We start from the raw sequence: 22,100 nt of genomic DNA on the forward strand, positions 1-22,100 counted from the left end.
CCTCATTTATAAGAGTTTCACTTTGCTATGAAGAGAGAGAGAGAGAGAGAGGGAGTTAATGAAGGTTCCATAGACAAGGTGAGATTGAGAAAGGGCATGTAGCATCACGGAAGGGGCGGAGACCGGACATGGGATGGTTCCTATTGTTGTTTGATTCATTCAGATTCAGTCATTGGCATGGGCCTACGAGGGACCACCTAATTACACAGGTTCTTCCCGCTGCTTCAAGTCATCTCTCTTTCATGACAGCCTCACCATGGTTAGCCAAATTGGCCTCTGCTGATATCCTGATAAGCCACAAACAATAAACAAGACAAAACAGACAGAAATGAATAAATAAACTAAATAAAAAACAAATGAAAGTGGTTGTATGGTAGAGAATCTTAACCCGAGAATTAAAATTGTCCATTGATTTTTTTGTTCTCTTATGATACTACAGAAAACCCAATGGTGATTACACCAAAAAAAAAAAAAAAGGAGGCGGGGGGGGGGGGGGGTGTTGTGGAATTTTCATCTTGAGGAAATTTTTGACTGCCCCATTCATCAGAGATGGTCCAGCACACATTATGGTCGATGCAGTTCATTCCGGCAAGTTAACATTTGTACGTTCAAATCTCTACATTTGTTTTAAGTACAACATGAAGTGTACACTACGCCATGCATCCATGAATGTTCCCAAGAATCGTTATTGATAATTGACAATAATGAAATGGGTGTTTCCCTTGGAAAAGACGACATTTTGATTTACAATGTCCTAACATAATTTTAAGGGCATGATTATGTCATGGAAGGCCCAATTTATTAACCCCATAAATGTATAATTAGCACTTTTAACTCGACCCACATGAAAAAAAAAAAACAAAAAATTATTAAGGAAATGGTGCTTGCTTTGGTTGAAAGCATATGCATTGCAAATTTGCAATGACTGTTTGAGAGCTGATGCAGATCAAAGCCTGCCTTATGAGCCTCCTGCTCCACCCTGACAACCAGAAAAAGAGAGAAGAATAAATAATTAAATTAGTAAATTTGCCTTATGAGGGAAGTGTTGGTAGGATTAAATTGCTGCAATCACAAAATAAAATCATTCTTTCAATTACTATAATTCAAGCCTATATAGTGTGTACATAAATAAAGAAAATTTACTTTTATGCCTAAGCAGAGCAAGACAGGGCTGTAATTACGGGCCATCTTCATGACTGATTGACTGTAAAAACAACAAAAATAATAATAAAGAAGAACATCTGTTTCTTTCTTCTCCTTCCTCTATTAAATGAGGCAACGATTAAGTTTTTGTCTTTAGCAGGCCGGCAACAACAGAAAATAGAGGGACCAATGAATTGACGCTTGGATTTGGCTCAGAGGTCACGAGATTATATTCCAATCCTACAATATCCTGCAAGAACCTTTGCTTCTACTATCCCCCAGTGCAGTAAACGTCTTTCCCATGACACAAGCATGTCTCACAATTTCAGCACCCCCATCCATTCTTCCTCTTCTTCTTCCTTGGCTTCATCCCATCACCAGGAGAGGTTAGACCTCGATTCCATCCGGGTAGTTGTCATCTTAATCAATCAGCGCATACTTGAATTCCTTGAAGATGCTGCAACCCGGAATTCTCTAAAATTGAGGTGCTCCTCCTATCTCAAGACTCACAAGCAGGAATTCTTTGAATTTTCTGAACACTCGGTGCTTTCAAATCTCTACTGGGGTATTGAGAGCATTGAAGCTGCAATTCAGACTGAATGGCCCGCAGAAAAAGCCATGCGGTTGAGGAATTCAGAGCGTATGCTTCAAGTCTCTGCACTGCTTGATGAGCATGGAGTCACAGCCGGAATCTCAAACAAATACTTGGTTTGTTGCTCCTACTTCTACCTGTCTCTGGTATGGAGGCTTCAAAGGGAAGAATGGCAGGTTGCACTACACTTTCTTCAAGCTCTGTTGGTCTCGCCGAGGCTTGTTCAAAGAGAATTTGCTCCTGGACTTTGCGATAAACTGTTCCTTTCAGGCTTTACGTCTGGAAAGCAGGTGGGGAGAAGAAGACACTCAGGGTCCACGTCTTCAGTAGATTTCAGTGAGGATGAGTCTGGTGAGGTGATAAGGCAGATGGCTAGGAGATACAAGGACTGGTTGGTCTACTATCAGATCATGTTATATGGAGAGACATCTTGGCCGAAATGTGGACGCATTAGTCTTCATTCCCCAGACAATGAATCACAAATTTCTGTGTAAGTTCATTTTCAGGAGCCATCATGAAACTTTGAGAGTTCAAAATTGTCCACAAATTTAGAATGAACAAATGTACAGTTGGAACTAAGTTTTAGCACAAGCACAATTTTCTTAGGTGCAACAAAATTAGTTCAATGCCATCATAGTGAAACAACTTAAAGCGTATATAATCCTAAATATATCAATTAGTTAACATAACATACTCATGTATTTCTAAGCAAGTTCTCTGTGTTCATGCATATCTAACTACTTAGATGTTTCTCACAGACGTATCACTGTCATCAGCCAGTAAATAATGTAAAAAAGGCAGTTAACTGTAACCATATATCTTTCATTTGAGTAGAAGTGCTGCAGAATTCCTTCCATTTGTATAGGAGTGCTGCACAAAAGCATATTAATTCCAATTCAAATCCTTAACTAGAGGAAAAGCAAAGAAAACCAAATATTAACACTATCGTTTTTAATCAGACTCAGTCATCAGAGTTTATAGATATAGTTACTTTATGAAGTTCAATAAAACCACACACTACCAATCATCAAAATCTTCCAAATACCACAAAAGAATCATGTCAAAACCCTCTCAAACGATCCATGCAACAAAATCCACAAGAAATCTACTGAGAATTCCAAGGACTTCATTCGGGCTACAGCTCAACAAATTACATAAAATTCTCCCCCTGGTGCCTGTCAGTTAAGAGATAGAAACTGATAAAATACACAGCAGCTGAAACTCACCAGATACCAAGAGCAGCATGTTTCCAAGAACAATTAAAACTGCTCACTTAAAACCAAATCATATTATGGAAATGATGGGACATTTCATATATCCCAAGTGTAATTTCAGTTTCAGGGATATTTTTCTTCCCATTGGAGAGCAAATTACAGCTTCCATAGTTCCAGAAATGTGTTACTTGACATGTTTTCTCAATATATACACAACCATGTGGTTTGTGAGTTCTTTACCTACATTTGTATCTCTATATTCTCATTTTTCGTGATTCACAAGAAAAGGAGGAAAAAAACCAACAAAATTTATTTGCTCAAGCAGGCCAAGATAAGATTTTCAGTTGTCCAGTAAAGATCTCTTAAATTAATCACTACTCCTATGCAGGCACGGGAAGTACAGGCACAAGAAGTTCATCAGCTCAGAAACTTCAAATTCAATTGAATATAGACACAGCTTTCAAACTCGTTACTGTGTAAGCCTTGACTTAAGTTTCCATCTCCAATGCCACTGTATCATGTTTTAAATGAACAAATTTTCTCTTGTTCCTCCGCTGAACATAATTATATTAAAAATGCTCTCAAGCATCTCTAGGTTGAGGAGAAAAAATTGAAACATAAACGCTTGCATGCTTATAATAATCTAAGCTTTTTCTTTCTTATCAAATGCAAATGAATTCCCAAGTACACTCCACACAGTCAACTAAAATACATCTTTTCACTGTAATTTTTCTGAACTCGTTTGTTTTCAAGTGCTGGGTCATGTCATACCAAACTACAAAGTTTCAAAATGGTAATGGAATAATTCTCCTGCTAAAACGCAAGTTGCAAACTTAAAACACGCATGCATGCACTGTTGTGTTTAGCAGCAAGCCCAATGGCAGACAAGTAGTTCAAAAGTCAAATTTTAATATTAATTTTATATCACACTAAATGGACAATAGTAGGTGCAAATTCTCATAATTTAGTATGATTTTAAAAAATGATGCAGTTTGAGAAGGTGTATCCACTTGATCCTCAAAAAAATACAACCAATGACACGGCAGAGGAAGATGAGGCGTTTGTACGCATTCCAGACTCTAAAGATCATAGAAAAGCTACCACAAGTATGGACCAAGTTAACAGTTGGGATATCAAAGTAAGTTCAGAATCCAAATGCCTCCAGGATATGCTAAAGGAATCACAATCAGATGCAACAATTTCAACCAGTTCATGTGATGATGATTCTTCACCAGATGATTCAGAGGTAATCCTTCAGTGACTACAGCATATTGCCTGGTGCTTATCATCTGCCTGGATAACTGTAACATGCATGCTCATTTCATGTCCTTCCAGGTTTCTATAAAATTTTAGTTTCATAACCAGACAAGCAAGCTATATCCAAAAGCTAAGATTCCATTCATCTCTTTCTGAATCAGGCAAATGCAGATGACAATGACAGCTCAAATATAACTGCAAGAATAAATATAGATAATCTACAAGTGGAAATCTGTGATCGGTTTGGTCTACAATCACCATAATATACCATTTTATTTTGATAACTGGGCCTAATATAGACAATTTTCTACTTACTCTGTCACAATTTCTTTCTCAATTGCAGCTACCTTTACAGTAAGATGGAAGCTCCTTGCTCTTGTTCAAAGCCAGGGTACAGGGATACATCAATATCTCCCGCAGCTCCAGGACATCCACAGCACAGGGAGTCAAATGAAGTAAATGTATTCCACAGCTCCGTCAGACATAATAAATCACAAGCTCTTCCCAATTCCCATACAGAAGGAAAGACAACTCAGAGGAGATTGTCACCCCATGATTTCCAACTCGTTGATTGTACAGCATCTACATCTCTGTCAAATCATAAATTCACCCAGATGGATCAGCAGCCAAGTGATTCAAGGAAAAGGCAAAGTTCAAGTAGCCAAAACAAGTTGAATGAAGTTTGTCTACAACCTGCTAAAGATGCGCATGGTGAACTAATGGAAATTTTTGAGAAAGCAATTTCAAAACTATGCTTCTCAGAAGGATTAAGAAAATGTGATGAACATTACACTGTAGAAGTTACAACTATATATGAGATGTTGAACAATAAACCTGGAATAAAATATGCTATGTTGAAGGATGTAATTTTAGATCAACTGGTAACTGCAATTTCAACTTCCAAAGAAGATGCAGTAATAAGGACAGCAGTGTCTATAGTTACAACCATTGTTTCAGGGAACAAGTTGGTTATAGAAGAGATGAGGAAGAAAGGCTTACAATTATGCCATTTAGCATGTGCTTTAAAAAGAAATATTCATGAGGCAGCCATGCTTATCTATTTAGCAAACCCATCTCCTATAGAAATTAGAACCTTAGAACTTCTACCAACATTAGTGGAGATTGTGAGCACTTCAAGTAGCTACAAGAGTACATCAGCATCCCTTCAATTGACACCTCCTGCAGCATCTTTGATGATTATTGAAGTATTAGTAACTGCATTTGACCATGCTACAAATAATATTCATTTGGCTGCAATCAATTCGCCCCAAGTTCTTTCTGGGCTCTTGAATGCTGCAAGAAATGACAATCTTGAGGATTTTATCTCTTTGGCCAATATTTTTGTAAGGTGTATGCATTTTGATGGAAAATGCAGAAAACATGTCTCACAATTTACTCCTGTGGCTCCATTTATCTGTATTCTAAGGAGCAACAAGAAGCGTGCCAAGTTCATTGCACTAGAGTTTTTCCATGAAATTCTTCGCATGCCAAGGTATGAGAATTGAATATTCATTTCCTGAAAATTCATTTAATAACAAATATAGTTCTTTATGAACCACTGAAAAAAAAAAAGATAAAGTTGAGTCAAAGACCAACTCAAAACATAAAACATTACGTTCATATAATATGATATTGTGCTTTCAAAACAAAATCAGAGGAGAAAAAAACAAAAAAAGACTTACTTCCTATCATTTTGAGAACTAAGAAATGAGAAATCCTTACTTCTTCTCTGAGACTGCACTGCCTATATATCAACTGGATCGAGGATTAACATATTGGCATCTCAGAGGTTAAACAAATGATAACCTTGCAGATAATTGACTATTATTTTATTCCTGACAAACTAAAAAGAAATTTATAGTCATTTTATCAGTGAACTAGCATGAATCTTGCCACATTCAAGAGCAATATTTTGCAGCTCTTTCATTTGGGTATATATTAAAAAGGATATTCTCTTAGTGCAGTTGTTTTGATTCTAGGATGCAAATAATCACAGCATAATGCCCATCGATGGCCTTTTGGTATTTATTTCTCATTTTTTTTGTTTCAGATCATCAAGCATCAGTTTATTGCAGCAGATGCAGAAGGAAGGAAATGGCAACATCATGCACATGCTGAGGTCCTATGTCCAACAATTAGAATCTGAGCACCAACTTTTGGCAGCAAATTTATTGCTTCAATTAGACATGCTGGTAAGTTTTGTATTCATAAACTGTAATCTTTCATAGGTTAAAACTATTTCCTTCCAACATTATGTCATGGAACAAACATTAGCACACTGCTCAATCCTCAAAGAAAATTTCACCAATGTACTTGTGGATGTAAACAAATGTATTTGATGCATCAATAATGTTTCAACAATTTTGCAATGCCATTTATAGCAGATTGGTCTAAAATTAACTCAATTCATCACCTTTTGGGCTTCTCTTTGTACTCAAGAATTTTATGCCTGAATTTCCCATCTTGATGAGAAGTGCTAGGCACAAAGAAACCATCTTTGCATGCATAGCAAAATCCAAAGGTTTACATAATTTACGTTGCATTTCCAAAATATTTCCTGTTTTAGGCCATTACAACTCTGACCAAAATTAAACTCCATACCACGGTCAGACATTGGCATAAGATTGCTTCAAGGGAATGGCTGCTGTGGGTGTCTAATCATTCTTAAGATATAGACAGACAAAGGAAGCTCAAGAGAAAGAACAAGAAATGTGATGATAGGAACCAATCAGCAATCAGATCTACCCAGTCCAGAACCCTACCTACTCTAGGTGATTCATGTGGCCTAATCTTGCATTCAAGCATATATGGCATACCCCATCATTATGATCGATTAATTAGGTTCAACTTAACAGAAATTTTCAGTGGAAAAATCTTGCCTCATATCATACACCCAGATGAATGTATTCTTATCAACTTCCTCCAGCCTGACAGTTACAGTTTCAATCCTGTGAATGAAATTTTACACAGTATTGCCTCTTAGTTTAAGATCTCCAATAAGCTTCAACTGACACGAGTAGATGATGAATATTCTTCAGGAAAACTCATCCAGCAAGAGTACATTTAGAGAAGAGGCTATGGAAGTCCTCCTTAAGTCAGTGGCCTCTGAAAAAGGCTCTGCTTCACAGATATTATCAGCATTCATTTTATCAAATATTGGTGGAACTTATGCTTGGACAGGGGAACCATACACAGTAGCATGGTTGGTAAAAAAGGCTGGTTTGTCCTCAAAGTATTGCAGGAGTATGATAAGAAATTTCGACTGGTTGGATCAAAGCCTACAGGTGAGCATTGCTGCAAGATTCAATATTATGTTGTTATTATAATACGTATGAGATGGATTGCATAGATAACAATTTTCCAGATGATCGTGTATTGCATTGACTTGCAGGATGCTAGCATAGAAAAATGGTGCAGCAAGATTGCCAGAAGCATTATTAAAATTGGGAATCCTGTCTTCCATGCTTTGGAGAAAGGACTAAGGAGCAAGATAAAAATGGTTTCTAGGGACTGTCTCGCGACTATTGCATGGCTTGGATGTGAAATTGCAAGGAGTCCTGACAACCTGAGATATTCTGCATGTGAGATTTTACTCAATGGAATTGAGCAATTCTTGCATCCAGGATTCGAGTTTGAAGAAAGACTTTTAGCATGTCTATGTTTTTACAACTACACTTCTGGTAAAGGTAATGCCCATGCTATAAAGGTTCCGAGCAATAACTCTCAGTCAGCCATACAAGAATGCTTAGAAAATATTATTTCTACAAATAGTTCTATTTTTTAAGAGAAAGAGGACACTTTTAAAATATGAAATTATTAAATAGAGATTTATGAGACACTGCCATTAGTCTATCAAATATTATGGAATAGAATCATTCAATAATTCAAGAGAAGACGTCATTTACATTTGTTTCCATCAGCTTCTGACAATGACGTCAATTTTTTGCAACAAACCTATTTCTGTTCAGCAAGTTCCCTGACAAATAAAAGAACATACAACAACAACAAGCCTTAAGTCCCACTAGTTGTGGTCAGCCATATGAATCCTTTTCTGCCAATTCAATCATCTACACTTTTACTTTTGGACTTGATTATAATTACCTGTCCAGAAGTCCCCCAGCCATAGGTGAACTCTGCAAAATCATAAGTGAGAATAACAGAAATAAATGCAATCTTTCCACACAATATTTATATACATTTTTTTTCTGCACAGGCATGGAAAAATTAATTCACTGTTCAGAAGGAGTGAAGGAGTCATTGAGACGCCTTTCAAACAGAACATGGATGGCAGAGGAATTACTGAAAGTAGCTGATTATTTCACGCCCAATAAATCGGTAAGCCTGTAAGAAACCTTTAGGTACAGCAATGAGCATATAGCTACCTACAAAGTTGCCATTTTAACATGTATTTAACTTCTATTTCACATTTTAAATTTACCATTTACATGTAATGCATCAAGTACCTATCCTTGTGAAACTGTTTTCAGTGCCATGTCCCTAACATTTGGTCCCTATCCATATCTGCCAAATCAAAACCATTAAATGTGTTCTGATTTATTGCATTTTCAGCATTAGATGCCACATTTGATGACAATAACATCAATAATATTGAGATTCATTCTGTTAGTAGCATTATTAATCATGAAAACAATTTTGATTGTTTTTCTCATTTAACTACAATGGTAAGAACAGCGTATTTCATGTGTCCACACGCAAATTCTGGAGGCGGGTCATAAATGCAGTGGATCTGTAAGCGCTCTTATTTACTACAAAGGAGAGCTATACAGTGGATACTCAGATGGCTCAATTAAGGTAAGGAACTCCATTACATACTCCATGGTTAAGAATCGCTACTTCTGGTCAGCTTACACTAAAGCACAACAACAACAAAAAAGATTAAAAGCCTATAGTCCTAGTAGGTGAGGTTGGCTATATGAATTTATTTTTTGATATTTTGAACAATTTAGAACAATACCCTCAGAAAGATGGAGTGCCATCAAATATTTTCTTTCTACCTCAGTTCATGTTACTAGGACAAACTGCTCCTCCATCTCCTACAATCTCTATCATCAACTAAACCCCTCTTTCTCACTTCAGCATTATTTGGTTAATGTTGCAAGAGCCTTAACCACATGAACCCACCATTCTCTTATCATCTGTAAGTGCTAACTTTTAAGCTAGCTTATTACAAATGTGTTTATTCCTTACTTTATCTTCTGAAGTTATACTGCTCATCCATTTTGACCTTCTCACTTCAGCTACTTAATTTTTTGCCTAAATGCGTAGCCTCTGAAATGATTACACTCTTCACAAGTTGAATTTGTTTTTATTTTATTCATCATCCACAGAAAGGGGGCCACGTAATTTTATTTTTTTTCCTTTTCCATTTTAAGTCTTTCCAGGATGTGCTTTTCTGGTGGAAGAAATTCCATTGTTGTGGGGAGAGGTCCTGATTGCCGCACTGCATTCCTGAAGGTGCAGTGGACCTAGGGAGGGGGAAAGGTGAAGCGAGCCCCTTCATTTAACTAACTTGAAGTCCAGCTTCATTCAAATGAAGAATAAGCTATCAGCCAAATTATTGAAAGACTCTTAGACTTCTTGGTCCTTTTTTTTATTCCATTGCAGCAGAGCAAAATACTCCAACCATACTTTTGGAGATTTCATTTCCATACAAACTCTCCAGTCCACATCTTTCTTTTGTTGTTTCTTAGTTGCTCAAGATTCTAATCCATAAAACATAGATGACTACAAACCACATAACATGCCAGATGCACTAAACCATTTTACCCAATGTTCTTTAATTGTACGTTACACACTACAAGCTTTAGCATAATAGAAAAGAATATGCAATGCCGGTCAATTTTAGTGTAGTAGCATAAGGGTGTGCTCACTTGATAAGCAATAGGACCAAGGGCTTTCACCCTGCATGTCCAAATTCCAAAATGAAAGGAAAATTTTCAAGTGTATAGAAATAACTAACTAAAATATGTGGATGAATTAAACAGGTATGGGAAATCAAGGGGCATTCAGCTACCCTTGTAAGGGAGATGAAGGAGCACAAGAAGGCTGTGACATGCTTTTCACTTTTTGAACCAGGGGACAGCCTTTTGAGTGGATCAGCTGATAAAACTATTAGGGTATATTATTTTGATTGCAGTGACTGACCTTTTTTGGCTACCAGAATGAGTTGAAGGAAAAATGAAACTGACTGTCATCCTGAACTACTGTGTTTTCCCCTCCACAGGTTTGGCAAAAAGTCCAACAGAAACTGGAGTGTGCAGAAGTTATAGAGACAAAGGAACCAATTCAAAATTTAGACACTTATGCGCAATTGATTTTCATCATCTTCCAGACCAATGAATTGAAGGTAATAGTGGTAACAAAGATAGTAATAGCTGTAGCAGTGATACTAAAAGCAGTGCAGCGGGCAACAACAAAATTGAAAATAGTACCTCTTCTAGATGCACCTCCCCTAGGATATTAGACATCCCCATCCTTAAAGTGCTTATGCATATACATAATACTTTGACTTAGAAGAGCACCTTGCCTTGCTTTTCTAGGATTTGGTTGCACTGGTCCTTCAGGATGCACATGCATGCATGAAGGCAAGAATTTTATGTAACCCTTAAATATTAGTATATGATGCTATGAATGGAAAATTTCCAGGGTTTAATTTTCATTGGGAATTGTTTCAGAGGCAACAATTTAACTTTTAAAAAACCCTACTTTTCAGGTAATTGATGCATCAAGAACAAGCAGAGATATTTGCAAGAGTAAACATGTGAAGTGCATGAGGGTGGCTCAGAGAAAGATATACATTGGCTGTACAGATTCGAGCATACAGGTTGGTTAGAGGGTATTTCCTGATACAGAACTTGGGCATTTGAAACTATAAGTAATATAACATTCTATCCAGGAGTTAGCTATAACAAGCAACCTTGAGCAAGAGATCAAACGACCATCAAAGAGTTGGAGACTACAAAGCAGGCCAATAAATTCAATAGTCGTTTATAAGGATTGGCTTTATAGTGCAAGCACAACAGTTGAAGGTTCAAATCTCCAGGTAAGATCAATTCATGTACATCTATATATTACAGAAGAATCTTAGAATGACTGGAGGAGCAATGCAGGAATGGAGAAGACACCACCAGCCCCAAATGTCAATAGTGACTGGGAAACGTACAAATGTTCTTGCAATGGAAGTAGTGGAAGACTTCATATACTTAAACTGTAGCTTATCAACGAGCATCCTTCAGGTAATTAATGCATATTTTTTGTGGAAAATTAGAATGAGAAAGTACCAAATGTTTCTTTTCTTTTTTTTTATTCAAGTGATATGTCATGTGTCCCAATCACAAGAGTCGTGTGCATTGAATGGACCCATCATCATTGGAATATGGTTCTGATTGTTTCAAGAATACGACAGGCTGTAGTGGTTAGAAATGTTTTCAGCAGGTGGACATATATCAGATTCTAGTCTCGTTCCTGTTAAAATTTGTAGCTGACCTATTTTATCCTATACTGTGTTCATACAACCAGATATGGTTGAGAGGGACATGGCAGAAAGTAGGAAGATTATCAGCAGGCAGCAGGATAACAAGCCTCCTGGCTGCCAATGACATTATACTATGCGGTACCGAGGCAGGGATAATCAAGGTGTGTGAACAGAACCCTTCTCATTCTAACATCATTCATTCTAGTTTCATTAATTCATCAATTGTTTAAATGGCAGGGCTGGATCCCCCTCTAGAAATAGAGAAGATTAAAGTTAAAAGATTTGTCATTGAATCTCTATCAACGGGCAAAGAAGCAGGAACCCAAAGCAGTGTTTCATTCATTGAATCGCCAACTAAAAGTGTGAGTGTACAATATAATTTTGGAAAAGGAAGAAAACTACCTTATGATTTTGCTTGCAATAGCTAGTAGTAGTACACTTGAAAGAATGATATTTGTACAAATACTTTATACGGTAATTAGAGTTTAGTATAAACATGTTCATGAACCCTTTCGGATTCGTTCACTCATGTTCTATACCACCCAGCATTATTGGGCATGCCAAAAAAATAAAAAAGCAAATATAAATTCAAAGATATATTGTAACTTGTGATTACCTGAATTGGAGCCAAAGTGGTTGTCTTGCCTAGTTGATTCAGAGACAGATTGCAAGGATAGGATTTCTTTGTATCATTTCTTAACTCCAGGATGGACATATGAAAGTCTAACTTGATGCACCAGGACAAATTGGGAGATACTTTCTAATTAAGACAGTAATGAAGATGATAAAGAATTGTATACTTGTCACTCATAGAAAGTCATATGCCCATGAAGCTCTGATGTTTTAAATTTACAACTTATGTGGCTCATGACTTGTAAAGAAACAAAGAAATTGTATATTCCAAAATGATCGAAAAGTAAAGTGAATGTACAGTACATCAGTATTTATACTAGTACATGTAATGAAAAAAATACATTCCAATTATATCCCTCACTTTCTAACTATTTACAAACAAAGCCTACTTTATTTCTGACACTCCCCCAAGATGGAGAGTATATATTATGCACTCCCATCTTGGAAAGAAGATAAGTAAACTGATCAACTCCAAGAGCCTTTGTCAAAATGTCTGCCACTTGATGCTTTGATGAGACGTGTAGTGTTCTAAGGATCCCCAACTGAATTTTTTCTCTCACCAAGTGAATCAATTTCTATATGTTTTGTTCTCTCATGAAATACTGGATTTGCTGCTATATGCAAGGCTGCCTGACTATCACAGAATAATTAAGCTGCTTGTTTATGATCAATACCAAAATATTTCAACAAGGATATCAACCATACAAGTTCACAACTTGTAGATGCAAGTGCCCTATACTCAGCCTCCGCCGATGACCTGGAAATAGTTGTTTGTTTCTTTGATTTCCATGAAATCAAAGAATCACCAAGAAAAACACAATATCCAGTGACTGAACGTCTTGTGTCAGGACAAGATGCCCAATCTGAATCACTATATGCCTTCAAATGTAATGATGAAGAAGAAGGAAAGAAGATCCCTTGACCTGGTGTCCCTTTGATGTACTTTAGAACCTGATAAGCTGCATCCATATGGCTTTGTGTCGGTTTGTCCATAAACTGAGTCAACTGACTCAAGACTTGAATTGAGTAGGATAAATCTGGTCTTGTCATAGTAAGAGACAGGAGCCGCCCTATCAATCTCCTGTAGCTTGTTGAATCATCAAGAAAAGCTGAATCCGATTGTTTAAGCTTTAGATTGGAAATCATTGGAAGTTTGACTGGCTTTGCACCAAGATAACCAATATCATTTAGAGTATCTAAAGCATAATGTCTTTGGCAAATAGCCCTTGGCTGATCTAGCCACTTCAAAACCCAGAAAATATTTCAATAAACCAAGGTCTTTAATTCTGAATTTATTGTGCAGCAACTCTTTTATTTCTGTCACTTGCTGAAATCATTGCTAGCCACTATTACATCATCAACATACACTAATAGTGCTAGAAAGGTACCACCAGTTCTTCTAGTGAAGAGAGAATAATCATTCTTGGACTGAACAAAACCACTTTCAAGAAGAAAATTGGACAGTTTATTGAACCATTGTCTTGAAGCTTGCTTCAAACCATAAATGGATTTTTGTAATTTGCAAACACGTGTCTCCCCCTTGCTGCCATAACCAGGAGGCAGCACCATGTAAACCTCCTCAAAAAATCGCCATGCAAAAAAGCTTTATTTACATCAAGTTGATGTAAATGCCAATGATGAATAGAGGCAAGGGCAAGAAGACATTGAATGGTAGTGAGTTTAGCAACAGGAGAAAAGGTATCCAAATAGTCCAAACCTTCAATTTGAGTGTAGCCTTTAGCCACAAGTCGGGCTTTATACCTGTCAATCGTGCCATCTGCCTGATATTTAATTCTAAACACCCATTTGCGACCAATAGGGTGTTTGTTAGGAGGTAAATCAGTGAGAACCCAAGTACTATTTGCCTCAAGAGCGGATAACTCAGCAGACATGACTTCCCTCCAATGAGGATATTGGACAGCTTGGTGGTAAAATTTGGGTTCAAAAGATGATGAAACAAAAATAGTAAAAGCACGATGAGGTAGAGATAAATGATCATAGGAAAGAACATGAGATAAAGAAAAAGGGGTGCCTGAATGTGTAGAGGTTGCAGACATGAAAGAGACCGAATGGCGATGAGAATGAAGCGGTAAGTCACAATGATACTGCTGTAGATAAGATGGAGGATGTCTAACCCAAGTTGATCTGCGAACAATAGGCAAAATAGGTGCAGGAGAAGGGGATGGAGAAGAAGGAGAAATGGGAGATGAAGAGGTAGGAATTATAGGAGACGAAGAAGGAGAAGGGGAAAGAGAAGTGGAAAGAGAATCTGAAAAAGAAAGATGGAGAACTAGACCATTATCATTGGTAGGAGGAGGAGAAGAAGAAGGGGAAGTAGCTTTATATGGAAAAATGGACTCATAAAAAATAACATCACGAGAAATAAAAAACGTATGATATTGAAGATCAAGTAGCTTATAACCTTTGACACCATAGGAATAACCAAGAAAAAGACACTCACGAGCTCGTGAGTCAAACTTGTGTTTTGGGGAAGTCATGGTAGCATAGCAAAGACAACCAAAGACACGCAAATGATTTTATGAAGGTAATGTGGAAAACAAAACTTGATAAGGACTTCTATTAGAAAGAAGGGGAGGGGGGGTTCTATTTATTACATATGTGGCAGTTAGAACACAATCCCCCCAAATTGTTAATGGTAAATTAGCCTGAAAACGAAGGGCTCTAGCAACTTGTAACAAGTGCTTGTGTTTACGCTCAACAATGCCATTTTGTTGCGGTGTAGAAGTGCAACTACGTTGATGAATGACGCCAAGAGAACTATAAAAATCAGGCATGTTAAATTCTTGACCATAATCAGATCGTAAGATTTTTATAGTGGCATTGAATTGAGTATGAACAAGAGCAAAAAAAAAAAATTTAAGAAGCAAACGAGTATCTGTTTTAATTTTCATGGGATAAACCCAAGTACGACGATTGAAATCATCTAAAATGGTAAGAAAAAACCGAAAACCTTCCATAGTAGCAACGGAGAAGGGTCCCCAAATATCACAATGAACTATCTCAAAAATAGAGGAACTAGAAGACTCACTGAGTGAAAATGGTAAACGTTGCTGTTTAGCAAAATGACAGATATCACAATGAGGATGGGATAAAATAGAAATGGTAGGACAAGAATGAAGTAAAAGAAGCTGCTTGGAAGCTGGTACATGTCCTAAACGATAATGCCATACATCAAAAGAAGAACAATTTGTAGTAGATGAAACAGAGGAAGCAAGAGAAGGTGAAGCAGTACACTCTGACTTGGATGCCATGTAATATAGGCCATTCTGCAGTTTACCCCATCCGATCGTCAACCAAGTCTGCAGAACCTGAACAAAACAGTGTTGAGCCAAGAAAAGAACACGACAATGGAGTGAGGAAGTTAGTTTACTGATAGAAATGAGATTAAAAGTAAATGATGGAATGCAAAGAACATTGGTGAGGATCGGTGCGATATGCAGAGACTATTACCGTCCCTGGTGGTGCAGAAACTCCAAAATATCCCGAGAAGACGCCGAGTTATCGCTCAACTTCTCCTCATTTCGGCGATAAACACCGCGGAGCAGATGAAAATATCACCGGAAGATCCTCCAATGGCGACCTCTGTAAGCCCCTTAAGAACTTAGCCAAAGAGCTTCTGAAAAGGCCTATGAAAATGAAGCAAATACTCGAAAATGAAACAACTTAAATTTTTAGAGTTCTTCGACGGAATCGCTGAGAGAACAACCGCTAATCGCTAGAAATAATGGCGATAGAACCGTCCAGAAGCCGTTCATCGCCTGAACCTATCTCACGAAGGAACTTCGCCTAAGCAGTAAATTCTCAGCTCGGCCGGCGCTTTATCGTAACGAGTTCGGAGCGTATGAGCTGGCGGCAGCTGGTTCCGGAGACCGGAGCACTCGGCAGCAGGGAGAACCGATTTTCCGAGAAAATCAGAGCTCAGAGAACGTGAGAAACCCAATCTTCACGAACTCGACACAGCAGAGAACTCGTAAAAGTGGAATTACACAGTGAGAATCACGCGAAGGCTAGGTTTTCATGCTGAGAAGAACTGGCGGAAGTCGAGAGAAGCTCACGAGCAACCAGACACGGCATAGACAGAGCGAGGGAATGGCGGGAGCTGGAGGGGGAGCGCTCTGATACCATGTAAAGAAACAAAGAATTGTATATTCCAGAATGATGGAAAAGCAAAGTGAATGTACAGTAAAACAGTATTCATACTTTGTACATATAATGAAGAAATACATTTCAATTATATCCCTCACTTTTTAATTATTTACAAACGAACGCCTACTTTATTTCTAACATGACTAGTCCAATTATACTGCTGAAGTGGGAAATGGGTTGGGACAAAGTTGAATGGCATTAGGCTCCAGGGATTTGTCAAATAGACTCGAGCTTTCTCAGTTGAGTCGGCAAATATTAGAGAATGGAAAGAAAAATATGATTCTTCATGTTTAGTTATCAAACACATTAAAGAACAAAATAAATATATAATGAATCAACAACAAAAAATTGATTTTACACATTGTTATTATCATTTTACTTTTCTTAATTTTTAATTGTATTACAACAAATGTTTATTTTGAATGATATTTGATATTTATAAAATATAATAAATTTCACAAACAAAATTATTGATCCAAGCATAGCACCAGTGATTCGCTTTGACCGGATAAAGATGGAAAATTAATGAAATTTCAAGGAAATAAATATTCGTCATTCAAATACAAGAATCTCAAAGAAACCGTACTTGAAACGAAAATTTGGCTTCTTTTAAGGGATTTCTCAATTTAAAACTGAGTAATAGAGCGCATGAACCTGAATTTGCTCTTCTTCTTCTTTTTTTAGGTGGGGGGAGAGGGCTAGGGTTTTGTTTTCCACAGGTTTCTCAACAACCAAACGTATGACAAAGAAACTACGGGAAACGGCCAAACAGTAGACACCCAGTTGGAGAATACGAAAATTAATGACATGAAATCGACAACCGAACGAAAACTTCAACCAAACAAAGCTAGAATCGATTCTAATTGATTAGACCACAGCCATTTGGGGAGTCATGAATGTACCTTGAGAAATTACCCAACGAGGTCACAGCAAATAGTTTTGTTTAGTAAGCAAGAATGAATTAAATTGGTCTAGTTTTTCATTCTAAACACTGAGCAATGTCCTGTTTTATGTAAATTCTTTTTTTTTTTTAAACTATGATGTCTGAGGTATTTTAAACACTCGACTAATTTATCGAAATAATAGGTCACCGCTTTACCCTTTTCTAACAAAGTATTATTTCAAAGGAAAATCCGTAACCCCAAAAACTCAAACTTAATCATTTAAATAAGAAAGCCTACGTCACCCTTAAAAAATATTTTCTATACATTAATATTATCTTTTTCATTTTTTTTTTTTTTGTCTTTGCATTTTTTTTTTTATTTTTAAAGATACACTCTTGCACCAGCCTTGTATCGGCTCATAACCTTGTACCAACTATTCCATTCACTAAACAAAAAATGCTCGTAAACAACCAAATACGATATTGTAACTAGTCTAACACCAAAGGCCCTGCAAAGGGAATGTAATCGTCATCTTCACAAAAACACAAATGAGAATGATAAAATAAACTATCTTATCGTAAATTCTATTCGGTAATTCACATTTTGTAATACATAAACCTATATAAATAATTTTATAAATTAACATTTATCATCAAGTTATCAAATTTTATACATTTATCTGAACTGTTTTGATTCTTTCCTAGATAAACTTGATTTTCTCATAAGCTTGTTGTATAATCTCTGACCCCAAAATCTGTCTTTCACCCACTTCATCCCAATATAGTGGAGTTCAGCACCTCCAACCATATAATGCTTCATATGGTGTCATTTCAATACTAGTTTGATAGCTATTATTATAAGCAAACTCCACCAGTAGCAGATACTGAATCCAGCTGCCTCCAAAATCTAACACACAAGCCCGTAGTATATCTTCCAGTATCTGTATGGTCATCTCTGCCTGTCCATCTGTCTGAGGATGAAACCCTGTACTTAATGTCAACCGAGACCCCAAGGCTCCTTGTAAACTCTTTCAGAATTGAGATGTGAAAGTTAAGGAGTTGTCCAAAGAGGGGGAGTGAATTGGATTATTAAAATTTCTTTTAATTTCTTTCAATAAATTCTTAACCTCTTGTTAATCTAGCAATCACACAATCAAACTTTATTTGGACAATATAAACCAATACTTCAACACAACACAAACAAAATTGGTTTATAATCACAAGTTCAGTGGAAAATTAATTAAGTTACAAACCTTTATAAATAAGTGTAAGTATGGTAACTTGAATACTTTGTAAATTTTCATGTATTCTTCCAACAATTCAATTCAACCAAAATGATCAAAACAAGATACACAAGTTAGATTGATTCCTGCAATGCTTTTAAGATTCAGCACTTTAATAACTCAAAGTAATCAATCACAAAATACAATATGTAGTACTTTTCAACTTTGTTCGTAGCCTTGTGTATATGATTGATTTAAGCCCTGTATTGATGGACTTAATTTCTCAATATGATGCTTAATATGTAATCCAATACTCTTTCCAAAAACTTAGACCTTAAATAAACTTCCAGTTAATAAGTCTTGAGTGTTGAGCCAGTCAACGTACTCCCTTACAATTTCTGCAATTTGTATTGATCAACTAACTTACTTCCTTTCGGTTTCCGCAAATTCCCAAAAACAAATCAAGCTTTAGTTTATTTAATATCTAATCCATGTAGTGTAAATGATCAGAAATTAATACACAACCACGCAGTTTGTAACGCCCCGAACCGTTAAACCCAGGTCCGACGCGTTATACCTAATAAAATCCCTAATAATCCATAATCCATAATATACACAGCGGAAAACATAACCATAGTCTCCATATAACATAATACCAGAGTTTACTAATTATAACTACCAACCATAATAAATTAATCATCCACCAGTATTCAAATATATACATGTCTCCAAAACATTATCCACTAATACCAGTATGTTTCACAACCATCCATATCTTATAAAACTTAAAACATAAAATATACATATCAAAATTAACATAAAAATATACCTTTTTTTTTTATATCTTCCAAAAATGTTATAAAATCTCGAGCTCTCAAAGCTCGATCCTGAGAAATCCTGAAAAAATGAATTCATATTCGGGTGAAACACATCTCAGTAAGGGAAGAAACCATATATTAAAACAGTGTGTGGCCAACATGAAATAGATAGATATCATTTTTATTTCATTTGCAAATCATCATATAATATTGAAATTGTTTTCTGAACCTAAACAATCACATGCAAATATTTAACCCACGAGATTACCTGAGGATAGGGGTGATTACTCGCCCATACAAGTAGCACCCATCTGCTCTGATACATTTAGTAACCCGAAGGTCACGATTTAAGCATACCAGAGCACTCACCTTACTCAGTAAGCCCTTAAGTGTTAAATTGATCTCGTACTCACGCGTTCAACAATAGTTTAACGCCAAAGGCCCTAAGGATTGGGAATTCTACCCGCCCATACAAGTAGGTTCCCTCTGCCCTAGTGCGTTATGTAGCTACTGCCACATCTGAAGCTACTAGTGCACTCGCCTTACTCAGCAAGCCCTCAGTCGAAAGGTACGCCTTGCCCAATCGTAACATGTTCTACGTACATACATACTTCTAATATCATAATACATTATTCTGTTCTGTCATTATACATTCATGCACATTCATTCTTGTTTATAACTTAATGCACATTCATTCTTGTATATAACTTAACTTTGCATTTCGTTTTACTTTAAGTGACTCTTTCCCATTTACATCATTTACTTTTGTCATTTCATTGCATAACATTTCATTTCATTACTTCGTACTACAGCTGGTCTTTAGTCATCATCAGTTAGTCTACGTAGAAACATGCTAGATCTGCTAACACAGCTCCTTTTAGTTGTCATCAGTTAGTCTACACAGAAGTGTGCTAGATCTGCTAACATGATTGTCTTTCAGCTGTCTTACATTTACATGGTTACATTTAACATACACAGGCAACATTGTTCATATCATATTTTATTCTCACTGTTTTACTTACTTAGCCTGCATCTCATACATTTAACATATATTTACACAAATTCTCATGCCACACAATTTAACAGTAAAATTCATACATTGCCTGCAAAATAAGCCAACCAACATTTAATGTTTATATACTGAAAATACCTTTCATTTCTTACTTAATTATCCTGAAAGTATTCCCACTTTCATTAGTTCATTTTTGCATATACATATCTAATAAACAGTCATAAACTCAAAAAAATATAATTTAAACAGTTGGCATTTTACCCATATTGAAACATATACACGTACGTATAACACAATTTATTTTTCCATTAAATTCATAAAAATTCTGATTTAATATATATTTTTTCCCTTACCTGGTTTCTTGAACTACGCCAACAGAGACTCCAAAAAATACCTGCGGCGCTCACCCGGACCCTGAATCAAAAATTCATAACTCCAATAAATTATTCCTGAATAAAATATTATTTAAATATTTCCTAGGCCTATAATTCCTAAATAAATAAATATACCCTTAAATTTAGCAAAATTGCCAAATTTATCAAATCCCACTCTCGCTTTGGAGTAGGGCTTAGAAAACCCCAATTGAAAAATTACTTACGTCAAAATGATGACAACGACGATTAGGACCCCGTGGTGGTGCCTGATCGTTGATTCAACAGTAGATTTAATCAGATATTGAGAAATTGAGGAAAAATTACCTTTCCCTATGAGCAGTACCTAAGCTGTTCCCACGACAAATCCGTTCTAGTAGAAATGTCGGTGGTGAAGTTAGGAATCCAATGGCACATTTCGTTTCCCGATCAGTTAAGCATTTATTGAGAAATAAGGGGAGAGAGAGAGGCGGAGACGGAGGAGTGGATGGAGACTGAGAGAGTCGCAGAGAGAAATTGAGAGAGAGACGTCGCTTCCAACTTTCATATTCTTCTTCTTTTTCTTTTTTTTTTCTTTTTTTTTTTCTTTTAACTTACTTTTGGATAACCTTTATATATAAATATATATATATATATATATATATATATATATATTATACTTTAACTTTTATATATACATACATTAAACTTATATATATATCTTTATTCCATTTTTTTTTTACTATTACTTTTTATTTATTTATTTATTTAAATAATATTTAATTAATTTATTAATTAATTATTAATTACTTTTTTTTTCATACTATTTCTTTTTGCTTGTTTATTTAATACATTAATTGAATAATGTTTAATTAATTGATTGATTAATAATTTTAATTAATTAATAATTTTTTTTTAATAATAATTTTTTTTTCAGGTTATTACGCAGTTAATATTTGTAGGAAATTAAAGAGAATAAGGAAAGAGCATGACACCACATTTTTTACGAGGTTCAGTTTATCCCCAGCCTACGTCATCGCCTTAGGCCAATACTACCTAAGGATTCTACTATACCGTTCCTTTTCGGGGTGAAACAAGCCTTTTACAAGCGATACCCCACACTCAAACACTCCATAAGTAGGCTAGAGCAACTCCTCTCCAAGTGATACCCCACACTCGGTCACTCCTTCAATAGGCTAGATCAATGCCTCTCCAAGTGATACCTCACACTCAGTCAACGATCCAACAACCTAGAATCGTCAAAAAACAATAAACAGTATCTGCATACAATAATACTCTCACAGAGAGCATAT

General features: G+C 36.2%; 2 protein-coding genes across 3 annotated transcripts; one reads left to right on the top strand and one right to left on the bottom strand.

Annotated features, from left to right (window-relative positions):
* Window positions 1-1,078: 1,078 nt before the first annotated feature.
* Window positions 1,079-12,208, top strand: LOC131151597 (putative E3 ubiquitin-protein ligase LIN-2). 2 transcript variants are annotated; one of them, XM_058102854.1, is made up of 17 exons: window positions 1,079-2,225; window positions 3,338-3,425; window positions 3,941-4,195; window positions 4,368-4,447; window positions 4,550-5,698; window positions 6,257-6,398; window positions 7,245-7,490; window positions 7,598-7,892; window positions 8,420-8,541; window positions 8,899-9,018; window positions 10,212-10,343; window positions 10,451-10,573; window positions 10,940-11,050; window positions 11,123-11,269; window positions 11,337-11,462; window positions 11,746-11,862; window positions 11,939-12,208. In XM_058102854.1, exons 1-17 carry the CDS (start codon window positions 1,456-1,458, stop codon window positions 11,954-11,956), a joined length of 4,041 nt encoding a protein of 1,346 aa, XP_057958837.1. In that variant the 5' UTR covers window positions 1,079-1,455; the 3' UTR covers window positions 11,957-12,208. The 2 variants fall into 2 exon arrangements, with proteins under 2 accessions (XP_057958837.1, XP_057958836.1); XM_058102853.1 differs by having other exon boundaries at window positions 11,746-12,208.
* A 365-nt stretch (window positions 12,209-12,573) lies between these two features.
* Window positions 12,574-13,480, bottom strand: LOC131151598 (uncharacterized mitochondrial protein AtMg00810-like). Its single transcript, XM_058102855.1, has one exon. The coding sequence runs from the start codon at window positions 13,478-13,480 to the stop codon at window positions 12,983-12,985; it is 498 nt and encodes a 165-aa protein (XP_057958838.1). The 3' UTR covers window positions 12,574-12,982.
* Between the last annotated feature and the right edge of the window lie 8,620 nt (window positions 13,481-22,100).

Source organism: Malania oleifera, chromosome 3 (assembly GCF_029873635.1).
Source record: "Malania oleifera isolate guangnan ecotype guangnan chromosome 3, ASM2987363v1, whole genome shotgun sequence".
NCBI classification, from domain to species: domain Eukaryota; kingdom Viridiplantae; phylum Streptophyta; class Magnoliopsida; order Santalales; family Ximeniaceae; genus Malania; species Malania oleifera.